Source organism: Schistocerca gregaria, chromosome 2, assembly GCF_023897955.1.
Source record: "Schistocerca gregaria isolate iqSchGreg1 chromosome 2, iqSchGreg1.2, whole genome shotgun sequence".
Classification (NCBI taxonomy): Eukaryota; Metazoa; Arthropoda; class Insecta; order Orthoptera; family Acrididae; genus Schistocerca; species Schistocerca gregaria.
In genome coordinates this window covers 72741151-72756815 of record NC_064921.1, presented here as the reverse complement: position 1 = coordinate 72756815, position 15665 = coordinate 72741151, and the positions used below count along the sequence as shown (strand labels likewise).

Sequence of the window (15665 nt, the reverse complement as noted above, 5' to 3'; positions counted from 1 at the left end):
AACATTGGCTTTTCTATAGCAGCAGTAGTTTTTACATTATGACTCGTTATCAAACCCAGAAAACTTTTATGTCGACCAATTCAGGATTTATTTCTTTTTACATCCTTATTGCCATGCAGAGAACCCAGTAGAGGATGTCAATGAAAAAATTCAGTGCTCTCATCTAAGTGTTGCTGATCTGGAACAAATATACGAGGGCTTGATTTGTATATTGAATGGAAAGCCTGATAGTTTTGAACACTTTTGGGAATTGCGTTTAAAATAACAACCTTCACAAGTTCATGATCCTTTCTCTTGCTCGGAATTGAAGTATACCAAACAATAAAGTATGAAAACAATAAAGCCAGCTCACTGCACACTTTCAAAACCCCAAAGGAATACTACAAACCTATTTACATTGAAGTTTGTGAAATGATGCAATCTTGCATTGCTGAGTGGTTTGCTTCAACTGGACTCACACAGGTCATTGCAGTTGAACAAGAGTGCTTGCTTTTAGTGTACAGAGGTGAAACAAATTTGGAAAAATCAACTGAGTTTTTCAAAAATGACTTTGACATTGAGAGACTGCACTTACACTTGAATATGTTAGCCGATATTGCTAATAAAAAACAACTGGTCTTAAAAAGACATGCGTGATGTAAGAAAGTACATTACACAAGAGCGTGCAATTGGAGAAAAGTTGTGTGAAGTAGTAAAGTGCATTAAGCTTCTCCAAGTAGTTCCACTCATGACAGCAACAGCAGAATAGTCATTTAGTGCCGTTACATGTCTGAAGTCATATCTCTGATCAACAATGGGACAGAAGCGATTGAACAACTTGACTGTTCTTCATGACCACCAAGATGTTTTGGATGAATTGGATATCCGACCAGTCATTGACAACTTCATATTCAGTAATCCAGTCAGACAGTCAAAATTTGCACCTTTCTAAAGACACTCTAGCCCCAATAATGGCATTTAGAGCAATATTAAAAATCTTTATCAAATAGCAAATTAAATACATACATAATGTTAAATTTTCAGTTTCGAAATATTAGTACTAGTTTAGTACTGTATTACTATATTACTCTATTAGTTATTTTCAAATACTTAAATATTTTTAGGGTGTAAGACCCAATTAAAACCTGCTATTTACATACTTATTGACTGAAGTATTAGGCATACTGTATTAAATTTATTAAGTGTATTAAAACATTAACTTTATGGTATTGTTTTTATTTCATTAAGCCTTATTCAAAGTAAGCTTAAATTAACTATTTCACTTATTAATCAAAGTGCTATTACTGTGCGACAGCAATATTTTATGTTTTAGTCTTTTAATGATAGTTTAGGATTTATTTAAATATAATTTCAGTCATTTCAGAGCTATATGTTCACTGCTCTGTAATAGTCTATAAGCATGGTTATTACTGTAAATTAAATTAGCTTTTTATGAAAACACCGTGTGTGTTTTATGTTTTGTTTTGTTTTTCCAAAGGCAAAAAATGTGTCAGGCTTGTCGAGTTTCCCGGAGTGTCGAGTTATCGAGAGTCCAGTTTTCAGGGTTCTAATGTTGACCACATGACTCTAAAATGCTTAAAACAACTTTTAAACTCACTATTTTTCATCTAAAATTTAGAAAATTTCCCAGAGCAAGACCCCCGTATGCCCCCCCCCCCCCCTCCCCCCAGATGAGTATATGGTAATATCAACAGCAGTGGAAAATGGTGTAATGGGAGAGGGATTTTCTTATGAATAGGTACAAGGTAGACAATTGTGAAGAAGAAATACTTCAGTTGATCAATGCAAGAAGGAAGTGCAAAAATGTTCAGGAAATTCAGAAATACAGAAATACAAGCTACTTGGGAATGAAATAAATCAGAAGTGCTGGGATGCTAAGGCAAAATGGCTGCATGAAAAATGTGAAGAAATTGTGAAAGAAATTATTGTTTTAAATACTGACTCAGCGGATAAGAAAGTCAAAATAGCCTTCAGTGAAGTTAAAAACAAGGATGGTAACATTAAGAGTGCAATGTTAAATGCAGAGAAGAGAGTAGATAAGTGAAAATAATACATTGAAGACCTCTATGAGGGGGAAGAATTGTCTGACGACATGATAGAAGAAGAAACAGCATTCCATATAGAAGAGATAAGGGATTCAGTATTGGAACTAGAAATTAAAAGGTCTTTGTAAGACTTAGAATCAGATAAGGCAGAAGACATAGGTGACATTGCATCAGAATTTCTGAAGCCATTTGGGGAATTGGCAACTAAACAACTGAAACAACTGTTGAAGTAGGTGTGTAGAATGTATCAGACTGGTGATATACAATCAGACTTTCAGGAAAACATCGTCCACACAATTCTGAAGACTGCAAGAGCTGACAAGTACAAGAAGTATTGTGCAGTCATCTTAACAGCTCATGCATCCAAGTTGTTGACCAGACTAATATACAGAAGAATGGAGAAAAAAGTTGAGGAGGTGTTAGATAGAGATCAGTTTGGCTGTAGGAAAGGTAAAGGCACCAGAGAGGCAGTTCTGATGTTGTGATTCATAATGGAAGCAAGACTAAAGAAAAATCATGACATGATCATAGGATTTGTCAGTCTGGAAAAAGCATTCAACAATGTCAAATGGTGCAAGGTGTTTGAAATTCTGAGAAAAATAGGAATAAGTTATAGGGAGGGCTGGATAATATGTAGAAGAGCCAGACAAAATAGTAGAAGACAAGGATGTAGTCTTTTCCCCCTACTGTTCAGTCTATGCACTGAAGAAGCAGTGACAAAATAAAAGAAAGTTTTGGGAGTGGAATTAAAATTCAAGATGAAAGGACATCAATGATAAGATCTGTTGATGATAATATTCGGTGATGTCATTGTTGTCCTGAGTGAAAGTGAAGAAGACTTATGGGATATACAGAAAGGAATGAACAGTCTAATGAGTACAGAATATGGATTGAAAGTAAATCGAAGAAAGATGAAAGCAATAAGAAGCAGCAAGAATGAGAACAGCAAGAAACTCAACATTAGTATTGATGGTCATGAATTAGGCAAAGTTAAGGAATTCTGCCACCTAGGCAGCAAAATAACCAGTGATAGGTGGGGCAAGGAGGATATCAAAAGCAGGCTATTTTTTGTTTTGTTGTGCTTTTTGTTTTTTTGAGTCATCAGTTTTCTGACTGGTTTGATGCAGCCTGCCATGAATTCCTCTCCTATGCCAACCTATTCATCTCAGAGTAGCACTTGCAACCTATTTCATAAATTATTTGCTAGGTGTATTCCAATCTCTGCCTTCCTCTACAATTTTTGCCCTCTATAACTCCCTCTAGTACTGAGGAAGTCATTCCGTTCTTTCCGTCCATTGTTTTCTACATATTCCTTTCCTCTATGATTCTGAATAGAACCTCCTCATACCTTATCTTACCAGTCCACTTAACTTTCAGCATTCATCTGTAACACCACATCTCAAATGCTATGGTTCTCTTCTGTTCTGGTTTTCCCACAGTCAGTGTTTCACTACCATGTGCTCCAAACATACATTCTTAGAAATTCCTTCCTCAAATTAAGGTCTGTGTTTGATACTAGTGAACTTCTCTTTTCCAGGAATGCCCATTTTGCCAATGATAGTGTGCTTTTGATGTACTCCTTGCTCCGTTCATCACTGGTTATTGTGCTACTTAGGTAGTACTAAACTTCATCTACTTTGTGACCATCAAACCTAATTTTAAGTTTCTCATTGTTCTCATTTCTGTGACTTTTCAATACTTTCATCTTTCTTAAATTTACTCTCAATCCATGTTCTGTACTACAGACTCTTAATTCCATTCAGCAGATCATGTAATTCTTCTTCACTTCTACTCAGGATGGCAATGTCATCAGCGAATCATATCACTAATATCCTTTCAGCTTGAATTTTAACACCACTCCTGAACCTTTCTTTTATTTTATTTCCACCATTGCTTCTTCGATGTACAGTTTGAACAGTAGGAGTGAAATACTGTATCTCTGTGTTACATCCTTAGTCAGAGCACTTTGTTCTTGGTTGCTGACTCTCATTATTTCCTCTTGGCTCTTGTACATATTGTGTATTACCAATCTCACCCTATAGCTTATCCCTGTTTATCTCAGAATTTCGAACGTCTTGCACCATTTTACATTTTCAAATACTTTTCTTCAGATCTAAAAATCCTATGAATGTTTCTTGATTTTTCTTTGGTTCAACTGCAATGTCAGAATTGCCTTTCTGGTACTTTTACCTTTCCTGAAGCCAAAATGATTGTCATCTAATAAATACATCCTCAGTTTTCTTTTCCATTCTTTTGTGTATTATTCTTGTCAGCAACTTGGATGAATTAGCTGTTAAGCTGACTGTGTGATAATTCTCACACATGTCAGCTCTTGCAGTCTTCAGAATTGTGTGGATGATGTTTTCTGAAAAGTCACCAGACACTTGCATTCTACATACCAATGTGAATAGTTGTTTTGCTGCCACTTTCCCCAATGATGAAATTATGATGGAATGTTATCTATCTCTTCTGCCTTATTTGCTCTTACATCCTCCAAAGCTTTCTTAAATTCTGATTCTAATACTGGATCCTCTATCTCTTCTAAATCAATTTCTGTTTCTTCTTCTATCACATCGACAAATATTCCCCCTCACAGAGTCCTTCAATGAACTTTTTATATCTATCTGCTCTTTCCTCTGCATTTAACTGTGGAATTCCCATTGCACTCTTACTATTACCATCCTTGCTTTTAATTTCACTGAGGGTTGTTTTACTTTCCTGTATGCTGAGTCAGTCCTTCTGACAATCTTTTTTCTTTCTTTCGATGTCTTCTTATTTTTCATGAGGCCATCCTGTTTACTTCATTCCTCAGAGACTTGTGTTGCTGTATTCCTGAGTTTCCATGAACGTTTTTGTGTTTCCTTCTTGCATCAATCAATTGATGTATTTCTTCTGTTACCCATTGTTTTTTGCCATTACCTTCATTGTGCCTAGATTTTTTTTTCAATTTCTGTAGTTGCCCTTTTTAGAGATATCCATTCCTATTCAACTGTACTACCTACTGAGCTGTTCCTTCTTGTCGCATCTATAGCCTTAGAGAACTTCAAGTTTATCTTGTCATTATTTAGTACTTCTGTATCTCATTGCCAATGGCCTTGCCGCAGTGGTAACACCTGTTCCCATCAGATCACTGAAGTTAAGTGCTATTGGGCTGGGCTAGCACTTGGATGGGTGACCAAACAGTCTGCCAAGCGCTGTTGGCAAGTGGGGTGCACTCAGCCCTTGTGAGACAAACTGAGGAGCTACTTGACTGAGAAGTAGTGGCTCCAATCTTGTAAACTGACATTCAGTTGGAAGAGTGGTGTGCTGCCAAGTGCCCCTACATATCTGCATCCAGTGACACCTGTAGATGAGGATGACATGGTGGCCAATCAGTACTGTTGGGCCTTCATGGCCTGTTCCGGCAGAGTTTAGATTTTAGTTTTAATATCTCACTTCTTTCCATATTCATTTTTTCTGACTAGTCTCTTAAACTTCAGCCTACTCTTCATCACTACTACATTATGATCTGAGTCTATATCTTCTGTTGGGTACGCCTTACAATTCGGTATATATCTTGTGTTGGGTACGCCTTACAATTCAGTATCAAATTTTGGAATCTCTGCCTGACCATGATGTACTCTAACCTCCCCACATCACCTGGCCTTTTCCAAGTATACCTCGTCCTCTTGTGGTTCTTGAACAGAGTGTTCACTATTACTAGCTGAAATTTATCACAGAACGCAATTAGTCTTTCTCCTGTCATATTCCTTGTCCCAAGACCATATTCTCGTGTAACCTTTCCTTCTACTCCTTCCCTTACAACTGCATTCCAGACCCCATGACTATATGATTTTCATTTCCTTTTATGTACTGTATTACCCTTTCAATACTATCATGTACTTTCTCTATCTCAGACTAGCACTGGCAAAAAGGGCATTCCTGTCCAAGAGAAGTGTACTCGTGTCGAACATAGGCCTTAATTTGAGGAAGAAATTTCTGAGAATGTATGTTTGGAGCACAGCACTGTATGGTAGTGAAACATGGACTATGGGAAAACCGGAACAGTAGAGATTCAAGGAATTTGAGACATGCTACTACAGGAGATTGCTGAGAATTTGATGGACTGACAAAGTAAGGAATGAAGAGGTCCTACACAGAATTGGCGAGGAAAGGTATACATGGAAAACACTGACAAGAAGAACATCTGTTAGGACATCAGGGAATAACTTCCAATGTACTAGCGGTAGCAGCAGAGGGTAAAAACTTTAGAGAGAGACAGAGATACGAAAACATCAGACAAATAATTGAGGACATAGATTGCAAGTGCTACTCAGAGATGAAGAGATAGGCTCAGGAGAGGAGTTCGTAATGAGCTGCATCAAATCAGTGAGATGACTGGAAAAAGAAAGGAGAAAAGTAGGAATGATGATAATAATAATAATAATAATAATAATAATAATAATAATATGGACTTGTCTGAAATTTTCTTAGTGGATCTTGGATGATGTATTTCATCTTTTAATCTTGCTCCTAAGATTTTTCTCATAACTCTGTGTTCTTCAGTTTCTAATTACTCTTTTAATGTTTTGTATCCCTGATGTAAGTAGTGTTCCTAGTTTTGGCACAGTAGTATAATGTCTGAGTGTAAGTTCCAGGAAAGGCATCTTTTAATATAATTTCAGGAGAGGAACCTTTTATGATATTTTTTATGCTTTATTTATTATTTATTTTTTATGGGAAAGCTATTTCTATTTTTAGAAGTTTAGGTTCTGTGGCATTCTTTATGTTTCCGTTTTCACTGATCCATGCGTGTTTACATTCATTAACACAAAATTCTATATGTACCTGCAATAATATTTTCCATGTCTTTACTTCTAAGACTTCGCACGACATTGATGATAAAAATGGCCTTTTTTCTTTTTCTTCTGAAAATAAAGAAAATTAAAGACCCACTTGAAAAATTCAGTTTCAAACTCAGTAACTAACAGAAAAGATAGTTGTGTGTTTATGGATGTTTAATTATTTGCAGACTGAAAGCGAAAATGAAAAATTAAACCAGGAACTAAAACGGTTGAAAGATGAAGCTTTACAAGATGTGCTGAAGTACTACAAGCAACGTTCTCCAAAGAAACCCACTGATCTGACAACTAAAGTACAGATGAAGAAAATGGTTGAGGATCTAGAGAATGAAATTGGTAACTCTTTTTTGTTATTATATTGTTATAGTGTGTAGTTCATATGTTCCAAAATGACTGCTATGAGTAAACTGTACTACTGTTGTGCAGGAGACATCTTGGTAATTTTGAACAAATCAGAAACAGAAAATCTGAGACTGAAAGGTGGGCTGAAGGCATCTGCTAGTGTTGAAGATGATAAACTACTGAAAGAAGCTAAAGATAAACTGGAGAAAGATCTGGAAAAGGCGACTACCAGAGTAGATGAACTTGAGAGGGAACTTAAAGAAGAGAAAGATAAAGCTGAGAAAGACAGAAAGAAAGCAGTCAAGGACAAGAAAGTACTTGAGGAAGGTTTGTAATTAATTATATGTATGGCTTTTACATTGATGTATATATTCATTTACTGCTTATTACTTGCTTATTGGATGCCATTTAGTTTCCAGAAATTCTATATATGAGTTATGTATAATTTGTGGAGGGGGTCTTTTGAAATGGTTTACTTATGTGTACATTCTTCTTTTTGGCGGGAAAACAACTCCAAACAATTCTATCAGTAGCTTTCTCCTACTTTCCAAGCTTCAGTGGCTATGGCCAAGCCATTTCTTTGATATACCCTTTCTACCGGAAGTACTAGTCCAGTAAGCTATGCATAAGAGCTTCTTGTGCATTTGGAAAATAAGATAGAAGTACTGTCCTAATGGGAGCTTTCAGGATAGGTCATGAGTCCTGCCTGGATAGCCTGTTAAAAGCAAGGATCCAGGTTTGAGTCCCAGTCAGTTCTAATCTGTCATAAAAGATTCAAAAAAGGCTATTCAAAAACTGAAAAAGGCAAACACATCAATGAGCAGTACAAGGCTTTATCTGCAGCTTTAATCCAAGCTGAAGCTAAGATTTTGTTTGCAGATCCCACTAAAGCACAGAACATTCCTGCATTTTTCTCAGCCAGTTCACATCATATTGATCATTCTAAGCATGATGTTGTCTTCATGACATGGAAGCAGTTGAGGCAGATGGACCATGATCAAAAGAATTTGAAATGAATTATTACAATCATTACACACCAAAGCATATTTTAATTTGGAAAAAGAGGTCTATTTTGGAAACAAATGCCTGGCTGCAACATCTTTTTTATTAATGAAGTAACTGCTCATAGTTTTAGGGCCACTAAGTTTTGATTCACACTTTTTCAGAAGAGGCACATAAAGTACTTGTAAATAAGAAGCTGTAATGATCTGTCATTCACAAAATCTACATCTACATACAAACTCTGAAACCCACCATACAATGCATGATGGAGGGTACATTGTACACTATTAGGCATGTCCTTTCCTGTTACACTTGAAGTAGAGCAATGGATAAATGATTGTCTAATGTATCCATAATCTCTAATTTCTCCTGTTTTGCTTCTGTGGTCCTTTACATGATACACTGTTGGCAGTCCGATCTTTCTGGAGTCAGTCACAAATGCCAGTTCTGTTAACTTTTCTCAATAGTGTTTCACGAAAAGAACATCATTATCTTCACTCCAGAGACTCCCATTTGATTTCACAAAGCATCTCTGTAATACTTGCATGTTTATCGAATGTACCAGTAACAAATCTAGCAGCATGCCTCTGAATTGCTTTAGCATCTTCCTTTAACGTGGCCTAATGGGGTCCCCAAACTCTTGAGCAGTAATTAAGATGAACCACACTGTTGTAGAATTCCCCAATAAAGTGAAGTTGACCATTTGCCTTGCCTACGACTGACCTTATGCCCTCATTCCATTTCATATTGCTTTGCAATGTTGCACCTAGATATTTAATTGGCATGATTTTCTAGCAGCACACCACTAATACTGAATTTGAATATTACAGGATTGTTTTTCCCTCTTGTCTGCACTAGCTTACACTTATCTATATTTAGAGCAAGTTGTCATAATACAACCAAATAGAAATTCTGTCTTAAGTCATCTTGTATGTTATTGTCACACAATGATGATGCTTTCCTCTACACTACAGCTTCATCAGCAAATAGTCACAGATTGCTGCTCAGCCTTTACATCAGATTATTTATCTATGTAGAGAACAAGAGTGGTCCTATCACACTTCTCTGGGCCCCTCTTGATGATGCCCTTCTCCCTGATGAATACTCACTATCCAGGACAACATACTGGGTTCTCTTACTCAAAGAGTCTTCGAGCTACTCACATATATGCTTAGACTTCTGTTATCAGTCAAACACATTCTGGGAATCTAGGAATATGGAACCTGTCAGTTGCCCTCAATCGATTGTCATTGGAAGGATTCGGTTAGAGTAGGTTGACTGTTCACTAGAACTGGAATATTAAAAAGACTGATGAAAAATTTGCAATTATTATTTTGCCAAAATACTGAATAATGAGTTTAATGCATACTGTGAGAGGGGAAAAAGCCTTTCAAAATTCTCATCGTTCGTTTCCATGATAATATTTCCAGCATCCAACTTCCATAACTGAGTCAAATAAAAATATTGATGACAATATTATGAAAAAGATAGACTGCTACTCACCATATACAGGAGATTTTGATTTGCAGACAGGCACAGCAAAGTGACACCTAAATATATGAGCTTTCAGCCAAAAGGCCTTCTTTGTACGTGGAAAACACACACAGCTTGACGTAAGCACAACTCACACACATGTCCATTGTCACTGGGCACTGAGGCTGGACTGTGAACAACTGCGCCTGGTGGGGAAACATCTGGGAGGTGTGGGTAAGAAGACTGGACTGGGAGGTGAGGGACAGCAGGATAGAGTGGGGAGCAGATGATGGGGTAGGGTGTAGTGCTGCTTGTGGGAACTGGATTGCTCCCTCCAAAAGCACTAAACCCTTTGTTGCCCTTACGTGCATTAATCATTGGGATATCACAGAGGGTAATAAGAAGGAAGAAACTGAAGATGAGAAAGTTCAACCTGCAAGAAAACTGATGAGGAAAATGGTTAAAGCCTTCCAAATGGCAGCCACTGTAATGATATTTTCTGAAGACGACAATCCTGAGATTATAATGAGAAGAGAGAAGTAGAACATGTTCAAATTGCAAAGATTTGCATGAGCAGACTGGCGTTTCAGTTCTCTGGAATGTATATAAAAGAGAATTCATTGTGCTTGTCTCTATTAGATGTTTGCCATATGAGCATATCTGTCCTCCAAATAAATATAAGTTGAGTGTGCTTTATTCTCAAGCTCAAAAGCAGTAGAAATATTCTAAGGGTTTCATCACTAGGGCTAATGCCATTTATGATGGATAAACAGACTCCATTTTCTTTACTGCCATAGTTGTACATTGAATGAAGAGCATATTGTATTGAACACATTGTAGCGAATACACTCTATGGCTTCAGCCGTGATATGTAGTTTATGTAGTAACCAGTCAGGAAATATCCAAGTTGTTCATTGTTTTGATCCTCAGGTAACATAAGTATTCTTTTTTTACTTCCTGGTCCGCACTGAGATAAGAGGTATAGAAAAACAGTGAAAAAATATGTTGCATTTGTTATTGCTTTCATAATTTCATAAAACATTGAAATACAGACTTACTACTGCTTGGAAAATGAACAATACTTTGTTGTTGCTTTCCTCATATTGTTAAAAATGACAGATTTTGTTTACAAAAATTGTTATGTTACATCCCTAAATAAGCACAAAAAATACTGAATTCATATCCATTTATATTTTAGGTAAGAAGAAATCTGATGAGGAGAAGCAAAAACTGGAAGCAGAAAAGAAGTTGTGGGAATCAGATAAGAAAAAGCATGAGGAAACTGTTAGAAAACTGGAAGATGAAAAGAGGAGAGCTACTGAAGAAGCAGAGAAACTGTTCAAGGAGAAACAGATTCTTGAAGATCAAGTGATTACATTAAATGCTGAAAAGGGTAAGACACTTCTGAATTTATTAAATAAGGAATATTTGGGTTATTCATTGTGGGCAAAATATGGCATTAAACTTAAAGGATAGAATGTAATTTGAACTTGTGTGAGAAATACTGACTGATGACACATGAAAGAATAACATATAAAAGAATATATTTGCTGGGGAAAAACGGAAATGTTATGTCCTAGTCTTAGCTAGACCGTTGTACTCTACTTACAACTAGGACCTTGTAAGATATAAAAAGAGCAAGAGAACTGGGTAAAGTAAGGGTAAACCAATAAACAGATAGGATTAGGACAGAAAAAAAGAAACAAGAATTGAGAAAACAAATGTGGTAGAAGATGTGAAATGGAGGAAGTTACTATAGCAGAATAGTTTTCGGAAAATGTATTTAAGTACATTCATTACAGATGCCAAGTACATGTAGAGGATAACAAATACCCACAAATAATTGAAAGTGTTGGTATGCAACTTGCCTACACATAACATTCTAAGTGAAACAGGTAACCATACATCCGATACACTTGGAGGAAGTATTTCATAAAAGACTATTTAAGATAGAAACTCATACTCCCTTTGTCTGTGGTATCTGCCATGCTGGTGTTGATAGCTTTATTTTGGCATTGTCACAGCACTGTTGCTGTTTAATAGTGGTGGTACTTCAAATGCAATATTTTGGTTGGTAATGGAATACCCTTTTGCTGAAATATAATGTGAAAAACTCATATGTTATGCACTCAGCTGCAAACAGTGGTCTGCTGTGAAATAATTCTTCCGTTATATGAATTCATTCAAGCTTCACTGACTTTCTTACACATATATTTGATTTTTCAGCTGCAGCTACTGTGAAACAGGATGAAATTACATTATTTGTGAAAAGAATAGAAGCACTGAAAACAGAGTTGGAAGAAGAGAAAAAACAAGGTGTTGAGCAGAGGAAGAAGCTTGAATCCCTTCAGAAGATGGAACAGGAGAAAAATAGATTGCAAAAGGAGGTATAATATTTCCTATTACAAATTATTTTGTATCTTCAGAACAAATCTTTCATCTCATGATAAATGTGCACAATACAACACCGGATTGTTTACCTTATACAGTCATCTTTGTTTGGGATTTTTATGACATTCCAAAAGCATTTCATGTAGATGTCAGCATGGTGTCTACTAATAGATCACGATCAACACATTCTCCTTTCCTTGGAAAGAATTATCACATGAGGAAAATTCTAATATGGTGTGTCTGTTGTTCTTACTGTTGTTTTCATTATTATTTTCATTCTATCACTTCAAACTTCCATTTATTTTGTTTTATTTTCTCTCAACAAGTTGCATGTGTGTTGTTCTGTGACATTGCTTTCAGGGGTCTTGAAGTATTGTTTTTAGAAGGAAGATGCCAAATAATTTGAGTTGTATGGGCAGCAACCGACCATTTCTGAGATATTATGTTGCATCCTTTTTTGTTTCATTTGAACTTCATCAGTATAGAAATTTAATTAAAAAAACTCAAATTTATTCTTAACAGAAACTTAATCTTTATATGAGCACCAAAAAATTTCAGAAATTACAGTGCTTATTGCTGTAAATCATATTTACAATTTTCTGTCCAGAGAGTTGCAGCTTTCAAAGTTCACGTGACAAGTCTGTGAAACTTATCACTAACAATCGTTTTTTACAATTCCCAATTCTTGATTATGAAAATCATTGTTACACAGTTACGGATATGATCTCTTTTTGTGTGCAGAATCAGGTAGCAAACTATTGTGTATTTTTATGTGGTAATGGTATAGGTTTTCTTTGAAGGTGAATGGATAAAGCATTGTTTCAGATCAAAAATTTTCAGGTACATACTTTCACCTTTCTGAATAAAAAATTCTTGTTGCCACTCAGAGTTGTTTGATGAATGTCTCCCTACCTTTATTTGTGAAAAATTGAACTGCAAAAATAAAAATAAAATTACTTTGTTTTCTTGGTTACCATCACTACAGTAAAAAATAATTTTTGTTTAGGTCACAGAAAATAGTACAAAAATGGCAGAACTGGAAAAGAAAGCAAAGGAAACTGAAGAAAAGTTGAAGAGGACAGAAAGAATACTTTCAACAAATAAAAACAAAGTTTCTAAACTGGAGAAGGAGGTTTGATTTAATGATTGTTGTTCTTGTTTGTCTTTTGTGTAAATTAATTATGTTTATGTTACCTTCAACTTTTTGTGTGTTTAGTTGTGTAAATTAATTATGTTTATGTTACCTTCAACTTTTTGTGTGTTTAGTTTATGTTGATTTTGATATTTATCAGTCTCTTTATCTTTCTTTATTTACTCCAACCCTTACACTCAAATCTTCTGTAAATTTGTCCTTTCACATTTAACCTTTCTTTCTAACTAACATGGACAGCTAGAGGAAGAGAAGGAACGTGCAAGAGCAGCTGAGGTGACTCAGCAAGGTGTGGCAGCCAGTTGGCTAGCTGAAAGAGATGGACTTAAGCAGCAGATTGCAACACTTCAGTCGCAGATAGATTCCTTGGAAGCAACACTTGGTGGGAAGACAGTGCTTATTGAACAGCTGGTAAGATACCAACTGTGAATGAGTGTCTGTTGTTAAACTCAGGAGAACACAATTAAAAAATTTAAGTAAAAGTTGGGCAATTCTTTTTATATGTTCATTAACATAATTTGAAACAGTATTAGAGAGTGACTGCTGTAATGAATAATTTGTCTGAGAAGAAACATCTTTGCCAACCACCTGATTAATCACTCAGTTTCTTGCAGCAAACTTGTAAGTTTAGTGCACCATATCAAAAACTGGATAAGTCATATGGTGTTGAAAAAAGTTAAGTGTTAAAAAATATGTTAAAATGAATAAGAAGAGTTAGAAATTTGCATTTACTTGCATTGGGTTCAAAACATCAGATGAATAGCTTGCATAACACTGATAGTAAAATCAAAATAGAATTACCATTTTGAGAGCAATCTCCTCACAGGAAAAATCAAGACATTATAACTTGTTACACACTTTAAGCATAACAACTCAATACAAACCAAGTTTTCAGCAGCTATTATGCATTTTGCACCAAAGGTACTTAATAAAATCCTTGAGCTTTCTACAGAAGTAATCACTATTATCTTCAGATGTTATCAATACTGGCTGCCAGGAGTGGCCAGGTGCTATCCTTATTAAAAATATGGTGTTGGTACCTCCTTTGAAATGGACCTAGAATTGTCAACATGCTTCATTGGTTTTGCTCAATGTCCAGAGCCTGGCCCCCATGACCTTCTAAGTCTGCACCCTGACCTGTATTGAAATGATTGCACTATAATCAAATCTCAGTTGCTTCTTTTACAAACAAATTGCAATGGGTTATCCTGTTAGCCATTAGTCCTGTCTTTTCAAAAAAGTTTCTTTTGGCTATTCTTAGGGCAATTTTATGCTGAAGCTGACTTATTTAGATGTTTTTGTTGCCTGTGGCATGTATGTGCTGCAGAGTATTCAGTTTCATTGAAAATGGTTTGGTCCATTTATATACTGCTGCACATTGCTTGACTCACTTTCCCAAGCTTGCTTGATTTCACCAGCTCAAGAAAGTTCTAAAGTCCTGTTGCTTCACATATACATGTTAGACACCTTTCCAGTTCAAGCTGTCACTCATTTTTAACTTTGAAGTCTGTGGGACTGATAGTTGTCAAAAGATCGGAAATCTTATTTGTGCTGACGTGGCTTGAAAACTGAACATTTTGTTCATTCTATGTGTCTTATGGTAAGACGTAATCTCTTGTATGTTACCATTAATATAACAAAGTAAGGCAACTGTTTTACACCCTGTTTGTAATGCAATAGATGCAATCTGTGATTTTTGTACTTTCTGAATTCGAAAAATCCCAGAAAAGACTGAAGAGAATTGGATCCCTACATGTCATTGGGACAGTGTATCATTCATGTTAGTGAACATGGCACGTGGCACATGGCAAGCACATAATTGCTAATGAACTTGAGTTTATGAAGACATTATTCCAACCTCCACTTCATCATATCCCTCTCGAATATCAATAAAAAGAGAATGGAGGAAAAAATTTATGTAGTGTTCAAAATCTGGTGACATTATATGTAGACATTATGTCTGTACAATACAAGTAAGACGATGACAATAATATTACTAAACATGTTATTCTGTAAGCAATAACACTGATCTAATGTGTCAGAGGAAAACCATAAGAGTAAGAAATACAAAACTGCAATGAAAACCACTTGTTCTGTTTTGCATTATCACACCCATTACATATATAAAACACGTAATAGTATAAAAACACTTCAATTTGCATTTTTGACAACTGTTCTGGATGAAATAAGGGAGAGTAACATTAGAACAATAAAATTATTTTTTAGGGGAATGGTATTTTTCAAGCTTTGCAATATGTGCTTTAAAGTAAAATTGGAATGTTTTAAATTGCCAGACAACAATTTCTCCTGTGAATTTCATGAAAAAATATAATCAATGCTCAAACTCTGATTCTAAATTCACATATTCACTAACATTGGTGTTTATGTTTGTGTGTGTGTATGTGTGTGAGAGAGAGAGAG

The 15665-nt window shown here is 35.7% G+C and overlaps 1 protein-coding gene and 1 pseudogene across 9 annotated transcripts in view; both read left to right on the top strand.

Moving 5' to 3' along the window:
- The window catches only part of LOC126336343 (trichohyalin), a 415368-nt gene that overhangs the window by 287495 nt on the left and 112208 nt on the right, over positions 1–15665 (top strand). For 8 of the 9 annotated variants that reach the window (XM_049999914.1, XM_049999913.1, XM_049999908.1 and 5 more), the window contains 6 exons: positions 7057–7222; positions 7313–7555; positions 10902–11096; positions 11930–12090; positions 13101–13226; positions 13485–13655. In XM_049999914.1, the coding sequence (XP_049855871.1) occupies positions 7057–7222; positions 7313–7555; positions 10902–11096; positions 11930–12090; positions 13101–13226; positions 13485–13655 (1062 nt within the window). The remainder of the gene's footprint in view (positions 1–7056; positions 7223–7312; positions 7556–10901; positions 11097–11929; positions 12091–13100; positions 13227–13484; positions 13656–15665) is intronic. The other variant, XM_049999909.1, reaches the window with a different exon arrangement.
- Positions 5131–5248, top strand: LOC126337433 (5S ribosomal RNA; annotated as a pseudogene).